This window comes from Motacilla alba, chromosome 12 (assembly GCF_015832195.1).
Source record: "Motacilla alba alba isolate MOTALB_02 chromosome 12, Motacilla_alba_V1.0_pri, whole genome shotgun sequence".
NCBI lineage: Eukaryota > Metazoa > Chordata > Aves > Passeriformes > Motacillidae > Motacilla > Motacilla alba.
This window is the reverse complement of record NC_052027.1, coordinates 18,655,430-18,680,503: the sequence shown is the minus strand read 5'-3', so window position 1 is coordinate 18,680,503 and position 25,074 is coordinate 18,655,430. Positions and strand designations below refer to the sequence as shown.

The following is a 25,074-nucleotide window of genomic DNA, read 5'->3' as shown; positions in this document are numbered from 1 at the left end:
CACTGAAAATTCCTCCCCCACTTTTTCACTAGGCATTGCCTTGTTTGCAGCATAGATATTTAAATTTAGAAGTTCAAAAAGCTCTTGATGTTTGGTAGAGTTTATTATTATTTATTGTGAAGCATGCTCATTATGCAACACTTGACAAGTCCAATCAGAGTTTGTACTGAAATGCTGAAAGCCATTCACCTAACAAGGATCATTACTGTCTGAAAACCTGCACACCGGTGACTGCTGGTCTAATAAAGAAGAATTAACTCCTTTATTAGTGTCTGGACAGCACTCCTGAGTAGTCAGTGGTTTCTGGACAGCACCCAACCACACTTTTCCAAACAGCTTGAAGAAATATGTAACTTTGAATATAGAGAATTCAAATTGGCCTGGGATGTGTAATGGCCATGTGCCCCCTGTCTCACAGAACTCTGCTCTGAAGGAGTTTAAATAGTGTTTTCTTCCTCATCACCTGCACTTCCCACAAAAATCCAAGTATTTTAAAGTGAAAAAAATCAAATACTTATCTTCTTGTCCTTCCCAAGCACCAGATAAATGTGTTGCATTCCTGTGAATTCAGGGATGCTCTCTATGTAAAAAAACTGTACATATCAAAATATTGTCCCCACATTGGTGAGGAACTTGCACTTCATGCTGAAGAAATGTGCCTCTCTTATTTAATGTTGTAGGTGTGGATTTTTGTGGTTGTTTATATCTTAGAGGGCTCAGATTTCTCTTGCTGTCTTTATTAGATGGCTGTTTTAATTTGATGGATTGGTGTAGAATATCTCTGAGTATGCAAAACTTCTCATGCCCTGCTTAAGAATCACCATACGCTACTCTTTATTAAAGATGTTTCTCTCTCTAGAAAGTAGCATGCGCTGCTTTGGTCTGTGTGCTTGCAACTTTTGCAAAACTTTTTATTAGATACTGTTTAAGAAATGTGCTGTTACTTCAGCACTGTGTATCTGAAGTGGGGAGAAACCTTTTTTATGTCATAGGCAATCTTAGAATATTCAGTGGACACCAGCAGTGAATTGAAGCTACCTGTTCTTACCAAAATACCCAGAGCATTCAAGCAGTGACTCTCAAAATGCCATCACAGAGTGTCACTCCCTGAGTTGCCCTTGTCATGTCATCCCTTCCCCTTCTCTAGCAGAGGGGAGAAATTCTCAGGGTGGAAGTTGAAGTTTTCTACTGGTTCTGCCCTTGTGTGCACCATGAAGATTCCCCATCCCAGACAGGCAGGGATGAATTGTGCTCCAAGCTGAGGAGGGCAGAGGGAACATTAGGATTCCATTACCTTTTTTATTTCTCATCTTGTATCAGCCAGGTGCTGATGAGCCGCAGGAAACGCGAGCTGGTGCCCATCAGGTTGGCACACGCTGCCACCCGCCCAGATGTTCGTTCTGCCGCGTCAGGACGAGTGGCACACATCTGTCTGAGAGCCCTGAGCCGCAGGCGGGGGCTGCAGAAGGGCAGCCCGCATGCTGAGATGAGAGAGCTGCAGCAGCTCCAGCCTCCGCGTCTCTGTCATCTCAGCCGGAGCTTTGGCAGCTGCTAAAGAGCCAGAGCCCGGAATGTTTAACCACTAATAGCCCTTAAAAAATCCGATCTGGCTGTGCCCTGGTAGAACTGTAGCAATGCGTGCGATGCCTGTTTATATGGAGAGAGAGAAACCTTTTAAAACTATTTATATATAAACTACATGCACGGGACAGTGGCCATTGCCTCACGCCTTTTATTTTGTCTCTCTCATTCCTGTGATTCCATTTGTCATTCCTGTGATGCCACGCCGTGATTCCATGGCTGCTGTTGCTGTAGCGCCGCATTACTTCTCGCTGCGAGGCGCTGGGGCCGTGCTGGGGAGCGCACGGAGGCAGAATCAGTTTGAGCAGCAGGCTCGGCACCCGCCCCCGAGCCGCCGCGCTGCCGCCCGTGCCCGGAGGAGGCCCCTCAGCGCCGCTTCCTCCCCTCGCAGCCGCCGCCTCCTCCTCCTCCTCCTCCTCCTGCTGCTGCTGCCGCCGCTGTTTCCTGTGCGAGCGGCTCTGACGCGGCCGTGCCCTCCCTCCTTCGCCCGTCCCCTCCTTCCCCGCTGCTCCCCGCCGGGCCCCGCGGCGCACAAAGCACCCGCGGCCGGCCGGCGGCGCCTGCGCGGGGCGGGCCGGGCTCTGAGGGCAGCGGGCTCGGAGCGGGGCCCGGCGGGCAGTGCCGGCCACTGCCGCTGTCAGCGCCGGCGCTCGCAGCAGGCTGCGCCCTCCTCCCTCCCTGCCTGCCCTGCCCCGCCGCCTTCGCTTTGCTTTTGCGCTCTTATTTTTAATTATTATTATTTTTTAAAACTTGGAAGAACCCCCGGGAAGCCCCCGCACGGCTCCCGCCCCGCGGCCCGCAGCGCGCTCCCCTCGCGTTGCCCGGGCTGCCGGAGCCCGCTCCCCCTTCCCGACCCGCTCCAGGCTGGGCCTCTGCTGGGCTTTGCGAGCCGGGAGCGCCTCGGCAGCGTCTGCCTCCCCCTCCCGGAGCCGCTCGTCTCCGCCAGCCCGATAAATGCTGTTTATGAGGATGGACCTGTTGAACTACCAGTACTTGGACAAGATGAACAACAATATCGGCATCCTGTGCTACGAAGGTAACAGTGCCTGGCCGCGGGAAATCAGTGGTGCTCTCGCGCGCGGAGGAACCGATCCCCGGTCCCTCGCACGGGGACGGATGGATCCCTTCCAGGGATGGATCCATATCCGAGCGCCCCTCGCTGCTGTTTGTCAGCGGGGATGTGTTTGGAGATCGCCGGTGCGGGACGCCCCGCGGGCCGTTGTCAGAGCTTTGTTACCAGGGCAGGGATATCTTTCTTTCTTTCTTTGTGATTTTCTTCTGTTCTTTTTTTATTTTTTTTTAATTTTTTTTTTTCACAACCCGCGTTTTCAGTGCCAACTTTCCTTTCCCTGGCCGGCAGCACTGCTGGCACTGAAGGCCGGGGGGCGGGCGGGGGTTTGTCCGTCTGGGGTTTGTCCGTCTGTCCCGGCGCCGCGGGGCTGGGCCGCGGCCGGACACGCGTGGGGCCGAGCGTCCGCCGTGTCCCCGCGGGGCCGTGGCCATCGCCCGGCGTGTCCCTGCCGGGGCCGTGGCCATCGCCCGGCGTGTCCCTGCCGGGGCCGTGGCCATCTCCCGCCGTGTCCCTGCCGGAGCCGTGGCCGTGGCCATCGCCCGGCGTGTCCCTGCCGTGGCCGTGGCCATCGCCCGGCGTGTCCCTGCCGTGGCCGTGGCCATCGCCCGGCGTGTCCCTGCCGGGGCCGTGTCCCTGCCCGGCGTGTCCCCGCGGGGCTGTGTCCCTGCCCGGCGTGTCCCTGCCGGGGCCGTGGCCATCTCCCGGCGTGTCCCTGCCGGGGCCGTGGCCATCGCCCGGCGTGTCCCCGCGGGGCCGTGGCCATCGCCCGGCCCCCAGCGCCGCCCCGGGCGTTGCACAAGGCCCGCAGTGTCCGGCGGGGCTGGGGCTCGCTGCCCTCCCCCTGCCAGCCCTCCGAGCCCTGCTGGGAAGGCGCCTGAGGTAACAGGGCAGCAGCAGTTTGTTAATCTGCGCGGAGTTTTCTCTACGTGCGGCTGCGAGCAGCGGTTATGGCTTGGCTTTGCCTGGAGAGAAAGGCACCACTGAGCTAATTCGGCTTGGCAGCGGGGCTGGTTTTGCTGTAGCCACACACAAGCTTTTTTCTTTTTTTTTTAATTTTTTTTTTCTGATTCAGCAGGAACGCTTTTTCCATGTTCGTTCAGAAAATAAACTTGCTGGAGTTGTCAGGAAAGAAACAATGAGGAGCGTACCCAGGCCAAGGAGATATCTGTTCACAGCGCTCAGAAAAAAGCCAGGCCAGAACGCAGGCAGCTGAATCTCACTTTGGAAATTACAGTGTCTTCTATCCCTAAACCAGCATGGCCACATTTCTTCCCTTCAGGAAGTGGAGGGGCTCCCTGTTGTACTGTTAATATCTTTGTTTCTCCTTTTTCCTGCTTTTTCTTTCCTGCACAAATATGTTTATATTCATTCAGATTAAGCTCTTTTACTGAAGATTGAGCTGAATAATACAGAGCTGGGATTCCATGAAGTTGAATTCCCAGCTTCTTTCTTATGCCATGCTTTCTTTGTTAGAGCAAGAAAACTCATTTAAAAGGGGAAAAAAAAACAAACAACAAACTTTCAGGATCCTTTAACTTTTTCATTTCAGGATCCTTTACCTTGTTCACTGCTCTCTGCAGTAATAACTGTTTTCTTTGGAAGCAATTGGTAACTTCTGATGAAGACCATGAAATTTTATGCAAAGCTTTATTTATGTAATGCATCTTTCTGAGTGTTGTGTTCACTAAGTTTTGCTGCTGTGTAGTTTTGGCTCATTAGTTCAATTCATTGTAATTACACCTAATATTTATGGAAGATTCTTTCCAGTCCCCTTTATATTCCCCACCCTCTTCTCCAGTAATTGTTATTTAATCAGATCATAGCTTTAATAGTTCAAAAGCAAAAGAACAGCTTAAGGAATACACTCCACTGGAGCAGTTTTTGTTTAGGTTAAACATCTGTTGCTATTTTCCTTATTCTGGAAGTTAACATTTTTAACACTAAAATAAACACACACAAAATGAAGAGAAGAAAAGCAAAACTTCAGTGGTGTTTATAGTGAGGTGTTTATATCCCAGTGGTTTAAAAAGTGTAAACACTGGCAACATCTGCTCTGAACTCTAAGGGTGTTTCAGAGATGCCTACAGATCTTCCTGGCCTCTGCCATAGTATTTATTTTAGAAGTGAGTTGTGTCAGCAGTGATGGATCTTGTCTTTCCAGGGACACTGTTGCAGCAGTAACTACATTGACAACAAAACGCCCTCTGAAACTCAGCTAATTAGGATTTACTGAAGGCCACACTTGAACTACTTATAAATTGATGCCTTCCTGAAAAGTACTTCTGGAGATGCAGGATAAGATAAAAATAGGTTTGAAATATCAGAGGAAAGAGTGATGGGCCTATAGGCCACAGGAAATAGATGGGTTCCTTGTTCCTCTAGATTCTCTCTGGAAGTATTGGTTTTGGTTTTTGAGATGATTTCTATGCTGGTGAGCTATGTCAGCGTGTTTTATTCAGTTTACTGGTGATTTTACTCTTCTGGCACCAGGACTGTTGGATTTGCAACAGCCTGTGCATCAGAGATGTGTTGATACCTAAGAAATAGGAAAAGTTCCTCCAGTGTGTGCATCTGGCAGCCTTTCAGTTCGACATGGAGCACAGGGGTGTGATTTGCATCCCGAGAGGAGTCCTGCTTTTTCTTGCCCAGCAAGAGTCCCAGATAGCAATTTGTTATCTGTGAGCTGCAGGCTGCTGAGTTAATGCCAGCCCTGGAGAGCCTTCCCTGCCTGGGAGGGGCAGGAACCTCCCAAGAACCTCAGCCGTGTCTTCATCTCAGTCTGCTCCTAAATTGTGCCATTCGTGGTCACGCTCCAGCCACGGAGTTCCCAGCATGGAAATATTGTGCTGTCTAGTTCATTCAACACATCTCTGATTTTGGAAACAGGTGCTGTTTAGTTCATTCAACGCATCTCTGATTTTGGCCTCCTCTCCGGGGGAAGAGGAGAAATGGTGATAACATAGACGGGATCTGCCTTGTGGACAGCAAATTGTCCTTCTGCTGGGGCTGGGCTGGGACTGGGAGAGCTGGAAGTTCTCCCATTAGCTGTCCAAAAGTGAGGCTGTGCTGCAGGTTCAGCTCTGCAGGTGAAAGCTCAGCTGAGGTTGGCTGTTTTCTCAAAGATGGGGTGATTTCTTTTAGTGTTTGTTGTGAGGTTGGTGACAGGTTCTCCAGAGAGGCTGTGCAGCCCCCACCTTTGGAGATACTCAAACCCCACCTGAGCATCCTACCCTGCCTGAGGCTGGTTTTGAGCAGGAGGTTCCTAAATGACCTCTAAAGGTGCCTTTGTAGCCTCTTGGAAATTTCTGCACGCTCATGTAATTAAAACAGCCACAGCCAGGAAAAGGATTATAACCAGAAATGAGGGGAAAGAGTTTTAGAAAGGGGGTCCATAACTCTGAAGCACAGGATAAAGCTATTTCCTTTCCTTGAGGTTGTTTGTTTTACACTGATTATTTGTGTCCTTTGGAGGGTTTTCTTAATCTCATTACTAGCTTTGAGCCCCAGTGATGCCCCATGGTAATATCAAATCCAACTGATGCTGTTGGAGGAAAATCTGAATGTTAATGAGTTGGTTTTTGTTTTTGTTTTTGTTTTTTTTTTAACAAATTGCATAAAATAGACATTTGAGTTTTGTATCCCTTTCCAGTGAAAGAAAAATTTTAAATCATTGAAATGGGGATACTTAGTCCTCACCAGTGGAAAAGGACAGTTATGTTAGTGATGATCAACAGTTTCAAGCACTTTATTGTGACAGTTTTGGTGCAATAGGAAAGAAAAGAAGAAATAATTAGAGAATTGTTGCCTTGGCATCTGGACGCTCATCTTTAGCGTGAATACATCTGATGTTCTTCTACTCAACATTTGCTGCCAGTGATCAACAATGGCCAGTTTAATGAGTGGTGCTTTCAGATCATTGTTTTCCTCCTAATGAGCTCAGGGCCGTGGGGAAGCTCCTGGGAGCCCTGGCTGAGGTGCAGAGGCCAGGGAGAAGCAGCGTTCGGAGGCAGGCTGGCATTCCCAGCGCTGCCTATCGAATGACAGCCACTCGATCCGGCCAGGTATTCAGGGCTGGAACATCTGCATCTCGTTTTGTGGTGGAAACTCGCTTCACTCCAGCTCAATATTCCTTGTGAGCCCGGTGCTGAGGTAATGGAGTGCTCAGAGTTAAACAAAACAGAGCACAGGTGATGCTGCTCTTTGACTCCAGGGCTGTCCAGCCAGTTCTGGCTCCTGCTTTCCCACGGAATATGCATGAGCAGGAGCAGTCTCCAGGCAGATCCCTTTCGTTCTGTTGTTTATCACAGATGGTGCTGTGTTGGAAGGCAGATTTCTGCCTTCCTTCCTCTCTCTCTCCCAGTTTCAGATGCTCTGGGTTATTGCTGCATTCTCAGGGTTGGAACTGCTGTGCTGGGAAAGGTATAAAGAAATGCAATAAGATGCTAAGAAATCCCCCAGGCATGTTACTTGGAGCACTCAGAACAGTTATGCAGAGTTCTCTGGATAGTCCAGAAGACTGGGATTTTTTTTTTTTTTTTTTTTAATGAAGAAAATTGGATCCAGATTTCTAGCAAAACACCCCTTTTTGGTTGCAGGACAGCTTTCATTAGTTAGAGGCATATTACATAATTATTTCACTGACTTCCTGTAAGGCTGGAGCGTTCCCTGGCTTGCAGAGCTAGGTGTCCTCTCAGGGCACTGCAAAGCATCCTGAAAATGTCTGTGTCCTCCCGAAAAGGCCGCTTCAGATGTTTGCTATCAGAGGCACAGATCCTGCTAACTTCATTTGCTTTTTAATGAAATGCAACATGTTTTCTTAAGTTATAAAAAAGAGTTTCCATCAGCTCTCTCTGCTGACCTTGCATTTTTCTCTTTCTCTAACATCAGTTTCTCCTATTAACTGCGAAGTTTGGGTTAGTTTCTAAATATGTAAAATTACTTAAGCACTATTCTTCTGCTAAGAATTGGATAAAAATCTCCTTCACGGCAAATTAGGTGTTCTTATTTGTAGCACAGTGTAACATTTCTGTTCAAAGCCATGTAAATTAAGATGCACCTACAGAACGCTCCCCATTTATAGGACATTCAGTGGGTTTTGCATTTTCAATCTCTTTCATCTTCAGGAAAAAAACAAAGAGCCTCAGCTTCACAGTTGGGCTTTTCTTGCTCATTTCCTCCTAGCATGAAGTTGGGAATATCCTCTTCAGGACTGACATCAAAATTCAGTTTATTTTCCTCCTTCATCAAAGGCAGGATAGATTTAGGTCATACTTGAACTTCTTTTTTTCCCTGGAGTTCTGTTGTTCTCGCCCTGGATGCTAGTTCAGCATTTGTACTGAGAACTCAAACAAGGAAATTAAAACCCCAAATATAATAGAGTGTTATCCCACAGCTTTCTGTAGATAAGATAGGCAGCATATTTTTTTTCCTGAGATAAAAGGTAGTGAGGTTTGTAGCAGTAAGTTGAAGTCTGTGTTAATGAGCAATTTGCTTAAAGGCTGTAACTTGTTACTCACAAGTCAAATTTGTTACAGTGCCAGCTCTCTTTGGATATAAATCCAGGGATTTTAGGAGACATTGAAAAAGCTTAAATTGCTCCAGAGTTTGAACAATGCAGTGCATTGTATGGAGAGCTGTTAGAGAAAAAATAAAGCTTAAACAACAGTCTTCATTGTGTGGCATCTAAAATTATGAATGAAAAAGTTCATCCATATGTATTGGCTTTGCCTTTTTTAAATATCTGCTTTGCATGAAAATAGTAGTCTATTAATTTCTTCTCGAGGTTTAATACAGATGGGCCTTTATATTTGATTTTGGCTGAATAGACTGCAGAGTTTGAACATGCTGCATGCAGACACAGTGCCAAGCAATTTAGCAAAGTTGTTTACACTAACAATAATCCAGCAGGACAGAGCCTATAATTTCTCACTGATAATAGTGTGAGGTAGTGGTGAACACACGTTCCTGGAGAAGTGTTTACAAGAATGGCTTTATACTTCCTCAGCGTTAGAGAACCGGGAGGGCTTTGGGGTTGAATTCCTTCTTTAAAGGCAGCCAGTTTTTCCTGCAGCCTGGATCATCCCCCTGCAAATTGCCCTCCAGATCAGCACGGATAGCTGCACACACAGGGGCATTGTTTGTCCCCGCCTTTGGGGATAACTGTGGGATGAGGCAGCGACAGAGGCAGCAGTGCCAGCAGGCTCCCTCGGGATTTCCTGGGGGCAGATTGGCCCTGGTGCTTCATCTCCCAGCTCTTTTACATGTTCTCATTCTCAGCCTTCCCTGCCAGGGGGCTCAGGGGTGAGAGGAGCTCAGGGAGCACTGGTGTGTGTCCTGGGAGGGATGGGGGCACATGGAGCCTCCAGGGCACTGAGCAGGCAGTTGAGCTCTTAATTAGGGTTATCTCTGCCCACTTGTAAACCTCGCGTCTCAGATGGATGGAGCTGGAAGAGGTTTGGTTTTAATAGCAGGAGTAGCTGGCACTGACTGGAGGGTAAGGCAAGCGTGGGGGACTTCAGTTCACAGAATGTCCTGAGCTGGAAGGGACACACAGGGACCGTGGGTCCAGCTCCTGGCCCTGCACGGCCCCCAGCAATCCCACTCTGGGCATCCCTGGGAGCTCCTGGAGTTCTGAGGGCCGTGCCCATTCCCTGGGGAGCCTGGGCAGTGCCCAGCACCCTCTGGGGTAGAACCTTTCCCTGAGATCCACCCTAACCCTCCCCTGATGCAACTTGAGGCCATTCCCTTAGAAAAGGTCATTCTTGTTAAGAAATGTCTCAGTGCAGCTTCTTGTGCAACCTTGGGGAAGCTGAGGTACCCAGCAGCACCTCAGCATTGCTTCCAGCCAAAGGAAAAGTCCAGCCAAAGGTGAGGTGATGGGACTCCATCAAAGGTCTTCAGACATCCCATTTTAATAGGAATGGCAGTCCTTAAATCTCAGGGTGATATGGATGGTGGGGACAACAGTGTGAAACTGAGGTTGGAATCATTCCTTATCTAAGTTTCACAGCGCTGGTTGATATGAGATTGTTTTTTTTAAACAGGAGTTTAGAGTGTTTCCTTGCCTAAATTTCATGGCACTGTTTGGTAACAGTTTTTTGTTTTTTTTTTTAAGCAACACTTTTTTTCCCTTTTCTTTTAAACTTGGTTGTTGCTAGTGTTAAAAGCAAGAACTTGTTACACATAGTAACACTTGGTGCAGCCCAGCTTTTCCCCCCGAAAATGCGTGTGATTCTTGTGCCTTATTTCGGTTTTGGAGAAAAAGCTCATCCACAAGTGGTGTTCATGGTAGAAGCAGATAATTTTTAGGATAAGGTGGAATGTTGCAGCCTTGGTGGCACACAGGGAGGAAAGGAAGTTGCCTTCACCAGGCTGGTGTCAGCTCAGTTCCCTCACAGAACCCATGGCTCCTGTTGTCTCCTAATTCCCCTTGTTACAAGAGTCTCTGATTATTTAAAGACATGCTCCTTTTCACTCCTCATCACTCTGGAGTGTTCCCTGTCAGCTGTGAGAACCAGGCATTGTAGTGTATAACTTTCCTCCTATTCTTCCAAATGTTGCTAGCAGGTTCCAGGAAATATATTTGCTCTCCCAGGGAAAGTTTGGAACCAGTTGTGTTTAAAAAGCAGTAGATTTTCCTGGAAACCCATTTGACAGGGCAGGCATGGAAACCTCTCAGCACTGCACTTTCCTGCCTTGTGAGGCTTAATATTTATTTCTCAGCATGCAGAAATAGGTTTTTTTTTGCATTTAAATATGGGTTGTAGTTAGATGTGAGAGAGATTTAGTCAGGGTTTTTTTTTGCCCAGGGTAGAAATGCACTCTTGTATAGGAATATAAACCAATTTGGAACATTTATTATGTTTTGTTTTAACTCAAAATCTCAGATCAGCAGGTTGGCAATATCCTTTGTAGTTACAACCTACAGTGTCCAGCCCAGCCATCTTCTGCATGAGAGGAGTAAAACCCAAAACTGCCAAATGGATCTTTTTGAGTAGCTGTTGTTCTTTTGGGAATGAGTGGGGATTTATTTCTTTTGCAAATGATATCAACCCACTGTGCTTGCACTTTGGAGATGATATTGACGCTTTAAATTTTGTTACTTAATTGCTAATGTTTACTAGGTCTCACTTCTGAAAGTAAGTGAAGATACTTGTGACAGTAGCAGGTTTGGACACTTTCAAAGCAGAACCTTTCAGAAAATATGATTTCTTGGCTCCTGATTACAACATTGGAGTTGTTTTCTGTGATGCTCTGCTGATTGTAATTAAATATCCCTGTAAAGAAAATTAAATTGTCCAGGCAAAGGGAAACTATTTCTATGAATCTAAATGATCTGGGAAGATCAGTAAATGCCACACAAGAGCTAGCCAAGTAAAATAGGACTATTCAGTTGTTCTGTTTATATTCTTTGGAAAGCAACATCTTCTAAAGCAGCTCGACAAAAACTGTTCTTACCATAGAGAAAAAGAAGCCGACACAAGTGTGGCAGCTCCTCTGTGGTGCTTTTCTCCAGAACCCATGAAATGAGGGAAGTGCTGTATGATTCATATAAGGCAAGTCTGAACCCGGCCAGTTCCTTGGATTTAGTATAAATATTTATGGCATTGAAGGGGGTTTTTAAAATTTTATTTAATATTCTTCCTCATGCTCCGGATCCCATTTAGATGTCCTCCTCAGACATCTGGTGAGCACTGGTGCTTGTTTAGCCCCCACCCTGCAGGTTTCCTGCTGTGCCATCTCGGAGCTCTCGCAGCCGCTCTGTGCTTGGCGTGGATTGAATCTCCCCGGGCCAGCTGGGCCGATGCTGACGTGCACACTTTTCCTGCTGAACACTCCAAACCCAGAGGTGAACACTCTGCTCTTGTCCTGCTGCAGGCATCACACTGAGCCATTTACCAAAGGTAGCAGAAATAGGAATTCCAGCATTAGCAAGGATGTTTACAGAGCCTTGGCTGGGCTCTCTATCTTCAAAAATGCTTCTCTCTAGTGTTACATAATCCATGTATTTAACTCGGCTCATCACAAAAGAAAAGTTTTAAAAATTGTTATCTTTCTTGAAAAACTCTTAAAAGCCCAAATATCTAAGAGTGTGACTGCTTTGAGGTACATTATCTTGCCTTAACAGCTAATCTGTGCATGTTCTGAGTCGTTCTTTGCAGTACAGTAAATTGAACGCTACCCTGTTTGAGTTCAAGAGTTTCTCAACTGGTGTGTTTAGCAACAAGTGTGATGACAAACATTTTAATGCTCGCATTTGCATATATTTTTAATCCTCTCTGCAGAAGCCTTGCTCTCACAGAAGTCCAGGTAATGCAACTTTTAGCCAGCCCTGTGAAATAAACAATGACTGTTATCCTTATTTACAGTGGGGAATAAAGAGCTGTAACTGCTTGAACTGACGGAAGTCTGGGATAAAGCTGACAGCAGCTTTCCAAGCGCCTCAGTTGGAATATTTTGCCACAGCTGCTAAACCTTACTGTGACCTCTTAGTAAAGGAAGTTGCTTTTACCTGTTTAAGATGTTCAAATAAAATATGTCATTACTCAGCTAAGCAGGTAAGAACAATGATTCTTGGACTGATGCTGTACGGGCTTGATCCTTACTTTGTGCTCAGCAGTCATGGAGGAGAAACAGGAGCTTTTGAACCCAAATACTGTGACTTTGGTCCCTCTGTAGTGGACCCCACCGAAACGGAGGTGATGGAATCTCCTTATGTGGGTGGCGTTGAGTCTTTTTAGGTGATAAAAGGAACGAGGCCCTGCAGACAATGCTGGGAAGAATTTGAAATTCCCCTGTCTGAGCCACACGACCTCCCCAGGTCAGTTCCTTGAGATCAGAGCCTGTTGAGTTGGATAAAAGGAATGTGCCCACAGATGTTAATTTTTATATTCTCTTTGCAGGATGAGTTGGGATCAGAGACTTAATGAAATAGCAGTCCAGCTGTGTTCCTGCAGTGCAAGCCAGGCTGAGCCCATTTATGACCTGAAGCAGGGCTTCCAAACCTTTTAATTAATTATGCAGTGTCTCACTGCCCCCAGCATTGCTGTTTGGTTCCATTAAAAACTTCACAGTTCATACAACCCCTGCTTACTTATGGGCTGGAACATCTTAAATGTGTGATAAGGGGGTAGAGATCTGCAGAAATGTTTTTCAAGTGAGATGGGGAAGGTTTTACCAGGTGATTCACTGGGGAATTATATCCCAGTAGTGCAGTGAGAGGTTTGATTTCTGCCTCCTGTGGGAATAGTGTGATGTGAGTGGTGGGTCACAAACACACAGCTGATGTGGTTTGGTTACCTTTGTTTTACCAACCCATCTGCACTTCATGTCGTTTCTGGGTTCTGTCAGGGTTGAGTTGCTTCTGCAGCTCTGAATTAAATAGAGAAGGAGCCTGGAGTTGTTGTCAAAAAGGAGATTCAGCTAAGGACTAGTTAGGTATGGAGCAGGAAGACACAGCCCTAATTAAAGGCAGAATGTAACTTTGGTGCTGCTCACCCCTTCCAACCCCATGACTGTCAAGATAACTTCAAAAATAAGAACCTCTGCTTGTTCTTGTTTTTCCAAGAGTTCTGGAAAACCTGTCCTCAGTGCCCAGAAAACTGTGAGAAAGGCTGCCCAGACAGCATGTAATTTCTTGGTAGCAAACACAATCCCTCCCTCTATCTGCCCTGCCTTCTCTTCCCCTTGGAGAGAACAGTGATTTGGAGTGACCCTGCAACTTGGCCCCACAAAGCACCCCCTGCTTGTGAAATAAGCAGCCAGGCTCTGGGCTGGCCAGTGCTGCCATCCATCCCCTGGCACCACAGGACTGGCTCCCTTTTATCCCTGGGACAGCCTCCAGCCATCCCAGCACTGCTGCTGGCCTGGGTGGGAGTGCTTGAATTCACATCCACCACCTTCAGTCCTTCTGGGCAGGAATTCATTCTGGGCTACCAGCTTTTGCACAGCTAAACCTTGTAGTGGAGCCACAGTTTGAAAGCTTTGTTGCTCTCTGGTTAGCTGATTTTTTTTTCTGTACATCCCTTCATAATCATTTTCTTTTCCTCCATTAAAATCAAGTAGTAGTTGTGTGTCATGAACCCAAGATTAAAAACTGCTCTGTTAGAGGCACAGATTTAGTTTCAACTTTTTCCTTAGTGGTGCTGTGTACCTGTTTGTTTTGGAAGACAGTCCCATCAGGAACAATGCTGATATTTTAGCTTTTATGAGTTTCTTTGCACCAACATCCATAACCTTGGAGAAATTAGATGGAATCCTTTCCTCTGAGTCTCATAAGCTGCACTTTTCTAGAAGCTGTCACAAGTTCCTGGACAATAAAACACTGCATGAGAGCAGCATCTGAGGGAGTGTTGAGCTGTACCTCAGAATAACACAGATCCAGAGGCTGAAGGTCCTGTATTATGCACCATGCAGGGCTTGTGCTGAGCTGCATTTGCTTTGTTTTCCTCTCTGGGGCAGTGGCTGGGCCCTGTCTGAGCCCTGCCAGGAGGAAGGGGCAGGCTGGCACATCCAGGAGGAAGGGGCAGGCTGGCACATCCCGCTCCTTGCCCAGAGGAAGGGGCAGGCTGGCACATCCAGGAGGAAGGGGCAGGCTGGCACATCCCGCTCCTTTGCCATGCTCAGGGAGGATCTGGTTTCCCTCTGGAAGGCTCCCCTGCCTCGCTGAGGGTTCCCAGGGTGCCCCTGCCCCGCGCAGTTGTCGCTGCTCCCTCGCTCTGCTCTCCCTCTGCACAAGGGATTTTGGAGCCCCTTCTGAAGGACAAAGGGATTTTGTTCTCCACAATGGATTCTTTGTGGGAGATGGGTTGGGATTGTTCTGCTGCTCAGTGGATTAAAATCTTGGATATTCTGTCCAGCTTGGCTGGAGGGGCGCAGTGTCTCTCTCATGTGGGAGACCATGAGGCTGCACATCAGGTAGCAAAACCAAAGTGGAAATCCAACTTTTCCCTGTGTTTGTAGTGCCAAATGTGATTTTTTTTTTTCTCATTTCACTGTGGTTTAGGAAGAGAATGTGGTCACTTGGATGCAAGTCCCAGGGATCCCCTCAGGATCTTGTACAGTGCCCTGAGCAGTGACCCTGCTTTATTCCAGATCCATCCCAAAGGCAGCATCCACCCGTCCGTGTCTTTTCCTAACATTTTAAATCCATCTGCTTTTCTGTTCATATTTTAAAGCATTTCTATCCTCTCTTGAGGGCTGTTTTGCCTTCCAGGTAGGGAATCTGGGGAGAAATAAAATGGGAATAAAAGAAACATTGCTGGAAAGTGCGATATCAGATTTCACAGCTCTTTTAGAGAGCTCATTTTCTTGATGGTCTGAATTTTTTTCCACATGTAGCAAAGGAGAATAATGTGAGAAAAGGTGTTCAGAGCATGCTTAATTTAAACTGCAATAAAAGCCTGTAGTACTTCTAAAAATAGGCTCCAGTTGAAATAAGTGGAATATTTTTTTACCTTTCTATTGCACCTTTTGCTTCAAACCCTTATGAAGGAGACTGTGCACAATTTATTGGATTTACTTTTAATATGACTCCGTTGCAAGTGAACATCTCAGAAGGAATGTTTGAAGCATGGTTGCTGTAGCACATCCTGACTGTGTTCATACCCACAAGGGACACTGAACACCCAGAATTTAATTTGTGTTACAGGATCACAGCCATGGAATAACAGCCATTGGAGTGGGGGTAGGTTAAACCTGAATATCCAGTAACAGAAGCAATATCCAAAAAAAACACAAAACCAACCAAACAGAGGGAGGATAACAAATATTTTCTCTTCAGGGGGAATTATTCAAATCTGAGCTTTCACAAATTGAATTTGTCTCTCTTTGCCATCACATGACAACACAGCTATAAGGTAGGATTTAGTGCATTGAAATACTGCTTTAGCCCCAGTTTTACAATTTCTTCTGTCGTGACCTTGCTGTGACTTTCATTTCCTTTTGAAATGGATGGCAGGGCTTCTGGCTTGGATTTTTTCAGCTGGTCTTTGATTGGTTTTGTTTTGCCATCTTTTATGTAACAAAGTCATTTAAGACTCAGTCTCGGTGACCAAAAAAAGAACACCTAGATTTGAAACCTTTGGTCTGGGAAACAACATCTTCAACACGTTCACTTAATTATATTTCACTCACAAAAAAAAAAAAATTATAATGCTTTTACATTTTCAGTAAAATCTCACTATCACACTTGTCTTTTGCTGCCCAGTAAAGAGGAATGTCATGTTTGCTAAGCAAAAAAGAGTATGGAATTGACTGTTTTCTGCATGGAGTGTAGAGGATCCTTCTCCCTTTGTCTTCCTTCCTCCCCTCCTGTGGTTGGGGTGCCCAAACTGCTGCCCTTGGCTGGACTCAGGAGCTGGGCTCAGCCCAGAGCTTGGTTCTTCTGTGAGCAAAGACAAAATGATAATTGTGCTAATTTTTAGTCCCTCTTAACTGACTCTGGATGGTTGATGCAGGAGTTTCCCAGGAGAGCTGGCAGAAAGGCTCAAAGGGTGCTCCTGGGGTGCAGCCCTGCTCCTTGAGCACAAACCCATCCTCTGTCAGAGAAATTCTTTCTGATGCTGATGTTAACAAGTATTGCAGCCAACCCTGGTGTTATTTACCTGGAGATCAGTGTAGTTTTACCACTGACTTCATCCAAATCTTGCCTGCCAGATAACTGAAATCTTGTTTTAACCACAGTTTGCACGAGTACAGGTACTCTGAGCAGAAAAAACAACACTTTATTCAGAGTTTTGTAGGAGTTACCTAAATGGGACGTGATCTTAGTGAGAGCTGTGAATTCATGAAGTAATCTCATGGTCTAAAGTTAGACCCAGGCCTGAGTTCATTGTTGGGCTGAAGTGAACACAGCCTCACAGTCACAACTGTTGAGGTGTGAAAGCTGCAGTTGACAGAGGAAATATTAAGGAGCCCTGCCAGACCACAGCATTAAAATTTATTCCACCCTGCTTTCTCTGTGGCACATCTGCTGCCCTGTTTCTTCCCACGCCATCAATTCTTGCCTCCTTACCAAGGAGACTCCCTCAGGTATTTTCAGGTACCAGGGAAAATACCAGGTACCTGAATTTTTCAGGGAAAATTTTCAGCCATTGTTGAAGTGTTCAGCAAATATTTTTTTTAATTAATCGTATGTATTTGTGAAATAGTTTGTGGAACTGAAGCAGTTCCCCAGCCAAGGCAGTCGATGTAGCCATGGTGTTTTGTACAGCTGTGCTTTTACAGCGTGAGGAGAGGGAATTTCAGATGAGTAGTCTAGTTTTTCACACTACCTCTGAGGGAGCAGATAGGGTGATGTTGGCTTGGGGGAGGCAAATTTGCCATGTTCTGCCTGTTGCACTGTAGGTTTTGGTAGGTGCATAATGCAGCGTTTTCAAGACCATTAAGTAGAAATGATCTCTAATTTTGATTAACAAGATATTTTTGGAAGGATCCTCGAGCGAGCCTGCTGCGGGCTGCCAGTGCTGCTGCTGCACCAAATTCTGGCTCCTTTGGGAAGCTGTTGAAGGGAAGAGGAGGAAGGCGGGTGGAGGTGATTGAATGCAGAGGTCACTATTTAATGTCCCTGCCTGCGGTGTGGAGCAGAACGTGTCCCTGCTTGGCAGGCAGGGGCAGCTGGAGGAGGCAGCCCAGAGCAGTCACTTTAATCACTGTATTTTGGTTTTGGCCATGGGTTTTCTGGCGTACAAATCTCTGCACAGTGGTAGCCAGAGCTTGCTTCCAGGAGTAAGTGCTGTTCATATATTTTGTAAACGGAGGAGAAGAGGCTTTTTGCCAGTTTTTCTCCACATGTGTATGTGACTTTCTGGTTTCCTAAATTAGCTTTTTGTTATCATAGCAGAAAGTCAGTAAAATATGTGGCAGATAAAGGAATCGGTAAGTTGGCCGCTGCAAGAAATCTGTCAATTATAATAAAGAATATTTCCAAGATCTGATGTCTTAGCAGCATGTTTTAATCAGGCTGTTGCCATTAATACCTAATTTTTTTTGTTCTGTAGTTAGCTGTTTTATTATGCTCTCCAGATAGGCCTGTTTAATGTACTCTAATGGAAATGCAGACTACTGTGACTCTGTTTACAGTGGTTGATCTACTACTTCCCAGAATTAAGTCTTATTTAAGCTCATCTTAAATCATAACTTCTGTAGAAGCAGCCCAGAAATAAAGTAGTGGTGCAGAATGCTGTTTTTTTGGGATGAGGGATTTTGTTTGTTTTTCCGAGCGGGGGTTGCAGAAGTGCTCAGCAATGATACATATAATATAATTTGTAATTCTTCTTGGGATGCCTTTCATGGTGACCCGAGATTTCCTCCTGAGAATGGATTCATTTGTTGCCTTTGGTCGAGCGAGTGAAGCAGATCTGCCTGGGACAGCTCGCTTTGCAGATTGCCGGCAGGCTGTTTCACACAGATCTGCTTTCAGGGGAATTTCCCAGTGCCAGGGCTGTCAATCCTCTCCCGCTGTACAGTGGGAGGTGCAGTAACACCCAGAGCAGGCAGCTGGCCACATCTGCACGGGGACTCAGTGCTGCATGCAATTCTGTGCTGAGAACTTGTTCTGATGACTTGTTGAATTGGGTAATTTGTGGTGGCTTCTCTGCTTGGTATTTGATATCTCAAATCATGTGATTATTTTTATTTTGTGCATGAATTGGAATTTTTATGCCATTTATCCCAATTTATGTTGGCACAGACTGATTTCAGTGTTTGCCATAGTGGAATAAAACATTCAATAGTTGAGAAATTTGTACCGTCTATTTGTTATTCAATCTCCTAATGATTTTTAGAACATAGTGATAGAAAATAAAATAAATTTTATTTTGTAGTATCTTTTTCACATCTGTATTGCTTTTGTGAAGATCTTGGCTTTTCAGCATATGCCATGAAAGTAAATATTGATCTTGAATCAAGAGAAAAAGCTGCCCTTGAAGGTCTTCATGTAGTACTCATTCCTGGGAATTTGGCCTTAAGACCATGAGGCAACTCCTCTCACTAATGAGAGTTTGTCTGCAGGTATTGGAAAAAGTAATTAAAGGTGTGATGCCCGTTAATTAAAGTCTGTTTAATGCTCTTGCCCATGATTTTTTTTAATTAATAGAGTGGCCTGAGGTCATAGTAATTCAATCCAGGACCTTTAAGGTAAGGACCTTGATGACAAACACCACAACTGAAGAATTTTAAGTTGTTGGTTTTTTTTCCCTAAAAGTTAATAAACTTGTCAGAAATTCACCCTTGTGGATAAATCCATCTGTGAGACACAGAACAAAAAATGGGCGAGGGCAGTGCCGGGATTTTCTTTGGTGGAGTTTGATTCTAACCTGCCTAAGGGTCTGCGCCGTGCCGCTCTTCAGCTGGCAGGACAGAGGCACTGAGCTGTGCGTTTCTGGGCTGTGGTTAATGCTCGCACCCGTGCGTTACCAGCAGCACAGAGGCACTGAGCTGTGCGTTTCTGGGCTGTGATTAATGCTCGCACCCGTGCGTTACCAGCAGCACAGAGGAAGCTGGGAGCAGGGATAGCATATGGCAGCGCTGGGTCCCTGCAGCCCATACCGAGTCACAGGAAGGAAGCTTGCTGCCAGAGCAGTGTGTATTTTTTTCCCAGTCTTTGGTGACTCCTGGAGCTCTCAGACAGATTTCAGACCCCTCTGGTGTCTCTCTGTCAAGGCACACTTGTTAAAACACGACTTTTGCTGTTGTGGACGTTCCGCTGGGGCCCGCTGGCCAGAGAAAGGCAAACAGAGCTGGACATCCTCTGTTTACACAGAGCTGTCCCGGGGCCGTGAGGGTGGGAAGAGCCCCGCTGGCCTGACAAACATTGTGCCGAGTGGAAGCACTTTCAGGCAGGCTCCTAAGTGGTTAAAATAAAGCACATTCCTGCTGACTGCATGGGCTGGTGTCAAGCGAGAGCAGAGCTGCTCTATAGGCAGACACTACGTCACGGTGTTATCTTTGTTTAGCTTGTCTGTGCTTTATCATGTTGCCCAACAGTTTTAATAAAAAAAGAGAAGGAGGAGGAGAAGGGAAAAAAAAAAAAAGGACTCGTATGAATAGTTGTAAGTAGAAGTATCTGAAAGCAGCAGATCTGGAGTGCCTTCCACCAGCTGCTGGCTGAAACAAAGAGGAGCATTATGAGAGGCACAATCAATGTGTTTGCTATCTCTGCTCTCAGTTGCAGGGCAGACACAAGCCGTCACAGTAATGAATTTTGAAGCCTGGAGTTTGGACTTGGGGAATTTATAAAACACAGTTGTTTTATCAGAGTGTTGCCTTGCCAGCTGTGTGATGGGAGTCTGGTTTCCATGGAGTGTGGTCAGCTGGGGGAGACAAATCTAGTCCCTAAAACAGCATTTGGGGCCATAGTCTCCTCTGTGGTTTCTCTCTCTCTGCTTTAAATTCACGTTTGGTAAGAAGGAGAGTGCTGGGGAAGGAATGTTATTTAAATGAAGAGCAGTTTTAGCCCTAATCAAATGTGCAGACCCCATGAGAACTCAGGGTGCTGTGCAAAACCAGTATAGGAATTTGCATTTTATCCCTCCAAACAATGTAAAGAGATTGTTTCCTTGATTTTCCCTTTTATCTGGACTCTTTTTGACATTGTTCTCCTGCCTGGTGTGGGCAGGAGGGGCTGTACAAACCAAACTGTCTGTCTGTCCTGTAAGAGACTCTCACTGCTCCCCCCTATAAAGTTTGGTTTGTTTGGTTAATTTGATTAATTTTGGCCCCGTGGTGCTGGTCAGATCCTGGTATGTTTGGCTGAAGTCTTGGTGTTCCCTGCATAATCAGGAAAATGCATTACCAAATTGGATAGGCTTTCGTTAGAAGTCCTTCCTTTCTTTGCTAAATTTCTTTAAAGTATGTTTCTTCCAGCATACAATACCATTTTTACCAGATTTTATACTTAATCTGAATGCTAATTATATAATTTTTGTTCTTACCATACATAGAAGAAATGAGTATTTTAATTTTGAAATAAAAAAGCCCCAATTTTGGTAATTGTATAGTATCAGGTCCTGTTGGGAGAAAAAGGGCAAGTTTCTGATTTACTAGATTGAAGAATGCCTGGAGATTTTTGATGTTTTATAAACACCCAAGTTGGCTTTACATGGGTGTTTAACCTGCCCAAGGCACTGTTAGGAGCTGCTCAGGAGTCAGTGGGAGTGAGGTGCCCACATGGAATTTGTAATTGCCGTTGTGGAATTTTGTGTTGGTGTCCCCAGAAGTGATGGGAGATGCTGCAGGGAGAAGAGTGATTGTGCATGGGTGGGAGGACACAAGCTCCAGCCTCAGGTGCTGAAAGCTTTATCTTTTGACATTGCTTTTAGGTTATTCCTTTTCAAAGACACGAGTGAGGGAGATTCCTCATGGAGAGGAACTGGTGTGATGTGGTTTGCTTTGAAAGTTTAGAACGTGAACACCCTGGACGTGGGGGTTTCTATTGGCAAAATACAAAGGAAAAATGCGCAAATGTAGTGATCTGAAAACAATTCCCAAGAGATGTTGTGTTGATAAAAGCTTTTTTCGTGGCCCTGGGGTGGTTGTGGACACTCCTCAATTAATGTTTGGTGGGAACAGGAGAGCTCTGGGTGTCTGTCCCAGAGCATTTGCAGCAGGGCACAGTTTTTGCTATTTAGAGCTGAGATGGAAAGTTCCTATTTAGATTTGGTGCCAGAGTCTTTAATAGAAATCATGGCTTGTGGTGTATTATAGGTCAGCGTATATTTGCTAGTTTATATTATGCTGACTAAATTGGCAGAATGCTTATTTTTACTGGTAAACATTCAGGAGGTTTTCTCCTCGCTCCTTCTTTTTCCAACAAAATGCTATTTGTCGTGTGTAGGAATTAAGGCAGCATTTTATAAATCATCTGCCTCAGTGATGATGTGAAAATGTGTGGTGGCGCACAAAGATTTCCATTGTCAGGTACCACAGGGCTCTAGATGGAGTTAACTTAGGCCTAATTTTAGGTCTGGAAATTACGGCTGTGTAAAAAACAAAATGCTTCTGGCGGTGTAGGAAAAATACAAATTCTAAACTCCAGCAAAGGCGGCTATTTCAGGGATATTACCAGAATAGGTAACCCTAGTTAATTTAGCTGCTCTCCAAGCCCCTGATGGAGCCCCAAAAGCACTTTTTTTTTTCATCTTTAAATCCCTATGAGGTCTAAATATGACCTGAGGATGTGAGTTCCAGTAAAGCCCACGGTGGTGAAGTGCAGCACTGTGCTCCAGGCTATAGGAGTGGTGAGACATTCGATTGAAATGGGAAAAGTCACGCTTTAACGCCTGCTTAGCAGCGATCTGCCCTGTGCTCCGCACAGCCAACTGGAGCATCGTGCAAATGCTCACACACAGCTCCCGTGTGCTGAAAATGGCTTTTTCTGGGAAGTGTGAGATGATATAAAAACTTACCATCTACTCAGTCTGCTGCCAGTTGGAAATTAGCATTTCTGTGATTCCTCCGTGAAGAATTGTGCTCTTTTGTTCCTGGGTCCAAATGCCGGTTTAAAGTAGAGAGAAAGACATTTAGGGACATATTTAAAAGTTGAATCAGCAAGTTCCAGTTTCCCCCCTAATTTTTCACTTGCATAGTTATATACCAGACAAGCTTGTTTTGGACAGCATTTTATAAAGGGAATCATCTGAGAATCTGAACGTTTATTCAGTTTTAGATCTGGAATATTTGGCATTAATGCGAACTGTAGCCCTGGAATTTATAACCGCGACTGTAAGAAGAGGAACAAAGCTTTTATTTCTCTGTGAATAGTCATGGTTTGCAGAGTGAGGTAATCACAGCCCGGCACCGGGATTGCAGCCTGCCAGGGGAGGAATCTGAGTGAAAAAGCTGAGGGGGGATCTGAGTGAAAAGCTGAGGGGGATCTGAGTGAAAAAGCTGAGGGGGGATCTGAGTGAAAAAGCTGAGGGGGATCTGAGTGAAAAGCTGAGGGGGGATCTGAGTGAAAAAGCTACAGCAAAGATGGGTTAGTTCAACCTTTGGGATCATCCAGGGTGAGCTGAGCTAGCCCTCTCCTGGTGCCTTTTCTCACCGCTTGTTTGGTTTGGGATGCCTTGTCCATCCTACGGCCGCATCCCACGTGTACAGTCTGGGAGGTGTTACCGGGGAATTTCGGGAGGTGTTACTGGGGAATTTCGGGGGGCGTTACTGGGGAATTTCGGGGGTTTTGCTGCGTGCTCCCCGGGGGGGTGTTTGTCACTGTTGTCCCCGTGGCGGTGACCCCTGTCGTGTCTCCCCGGGCAGGTGAAGCGGCGCTGAGAGGGGAGCCCCGAATGCAGCCCCTGCAGTCCCCCGCGCTCAGCAACCACCGCACGGGCCCGCCGCCCATCAGCCCCAGCAAGAGGAAGCTCAGCATGGACCAAGGGGACGAGGAGCTGGACTGTGAAAACGACCACGTCTCCAAAATGAGCCGCATGTTCAGCCCGCATCTGTAAGTGCCTCGCCTCTGTCCCCGCGCGGAACTGAGCGCTGCGTGCTAAAGCCTGCTAAAATCGTGTCCTGGCTCCAACTTTGCGCTCGGTTTTTTCCCTTTGTTCCAGTTTGTGTGGGAGATCTGCACAAGAGCCGCCGCGATTAGATGGGTTTTCATGTTTTCTTTTGTTTTTGTACAGCGTGAAGTAACAGGAATTAGCTCAGCCTAACTATTTATAGCAAGCCATACGTATTCACCTTGCGATTTCTGCAGTATTGTTCCCTCGTTCTTTGTAAGGCGCTCCTTTCACTTCCCCCCATTCTGAGGCTCTCTGGCTGGGGGTGGGGAGGCAGCAGCGGCAGCAGGAGGAGGAACACAAGTGCTTTGCATTTTTCTGAGGCCAGAAGCTCCCAGCCAGCTGCTTCCTGGGCTGCCTTGACAACTGGGCAAGCGGCAGTTGTTGCTAAACATTCCTGCTCTGACAGTCAGGTGTGGAATGTGCCGGCCAGGTAAGGCGTTGATGAGCTGTGTTGGGCAATCAGCAGATGCCATTCCTGGGAATGCTAGCCTGGCTGGCACTGCTGCAGAATTCCTGTCATTCCTGCCTGCAGGAAGCATGGATGGAGCTCCTGTGGCTGCTGCCTCAGCTCCTGCAGCCCCGGCATTCCGCGCATTCCACAGTCATGGGATGTGGACGGAGGGATTTATCCTGCCATAAATCACAGCAGCCTTACTCACAGGCTGGGCCCGTGGTCTGCAGCCTTGGAATTTGTTACAAATCGGGAATCCAGCGCTGAAGTAATGCAAAACAATGAAAGCTGGCTTCTCATTTACAACATACCTCCTCCTCGCCCCGAAAAAATTAACTATTTATAGCCTTGCTCTGGGGCCAGGAGGGCTTGGAAAGAACCGTGCGCTGCATTTCTGGATACATGACACAACTGAGGAGATTTATGGCATTTTTGAAATGTTATGTAACTTTATGGGGGAAAAGTGTGATTTTTTTTTTTAAGGCTCATTTTCTACTGATGAAATAAAACACAGCTGGCGGTTACGTACATTATAACACTTTATATAGCGGAGGCCATAAAAATAATGAAGTCTGAAGCAACAGATTCATGTGCAATCAAGGTTCAAAACTAAAAGATGCAGGCAGTTATTTCATGTGATCCCTTAGCTGTATGTCAGAGCTGTCTAATAGTTTCCAGTGTGGTACATTTTTATGGTTTTTTGCAATAGATTCTTTCTGTGATTTTGTATATGAGACATGCATCTTTTCTTCTTGTAATAAAAAGCACAGGTTTTCTGCCCAGGGTTCATGTGACTTAATCTGTTTCAATTAAACCATCTGCTGCAGATAAATTATAATCTAAAATAGCATCCATGAGGCCATCTCTTTTTCTACTTTATTTTGTAAGTTTGATCTGGCCATACAAAAGTATGATTTCAATGGAATATTATAAAAACTCAAACATTTGTGATTAATCTGAAATAGCTGGATTTCGGTGTATTTCAGATATATCAGAGAAGTTCACAAACATTCTCTGAATTTTGTTCTCATTTCCCTGTCACTGACTCCAATGCAGTTATTTTTTGACTGTTTTTTATATTTTTCCATCTTTTTATGATTCTGATGTTCTGGTTTAACTGTAGAATTGGTTTACTTAAGCCTTGTGGATCTGTCCAGAGAATTTTAGTTGGGAGATGGGAAGTATGTTGTGGAAGCTTGACTTGTTCACACCCAGGAAAACACAGTAGATCTGAGGAAAGAATTGCTTTCTGGAGTACGATAATGGCAGCCGTTGTAGTGACTTGGAGGTTCTGGAAATGTAAGGTTGACAACGTTCAGTTTAGAAATCCAAACGTGTGAGAGATGTGGAGTGTGGAGATCAGGTGCCACGATGTCTGTGGCGTCAGCAAAGACATTTCTGTGACTGGGACTGTAAAGATGAGTTTGAGGCTGTGTGTTTTGAACTTTTCAGGGCCAAGTGCCCTGAAA

At 45.9% G+C, this 25,074-nt stretch overlaps 1 protein-coding gene across 2 annotated transcripts in view; it reads left to right on the top strand.

The window, feature by feature from the left end:
• Positions 1-25,074, top strand: part of VGLL4 (vestigial like family member 4) — an 80,819-nt gene that overhangs the window by 32,926 nt on the left and 22,819 nt on the right. The window contains exons 1-2 of one of the 2 annotated variants that reach the window (XM_038149038.1): positions 2,078-2,617; positions 22,907-23,093. In XM_038149038.1, the coding sequence (XP_038004966.1) occupies positions 2,536-2,617; positions 22,907-23,093 (269 nt within the window). In that variant the 5' untranslated portion in view covers positions 2,078-2,535. Of the gene's footprint in view, positions 1-2,077; positions 2,618-22,906; positions 23,094-25,074 lie in introns of those variants that run through there. The other variant, XM_038149040.1, reaches the window with a different exon arrangement.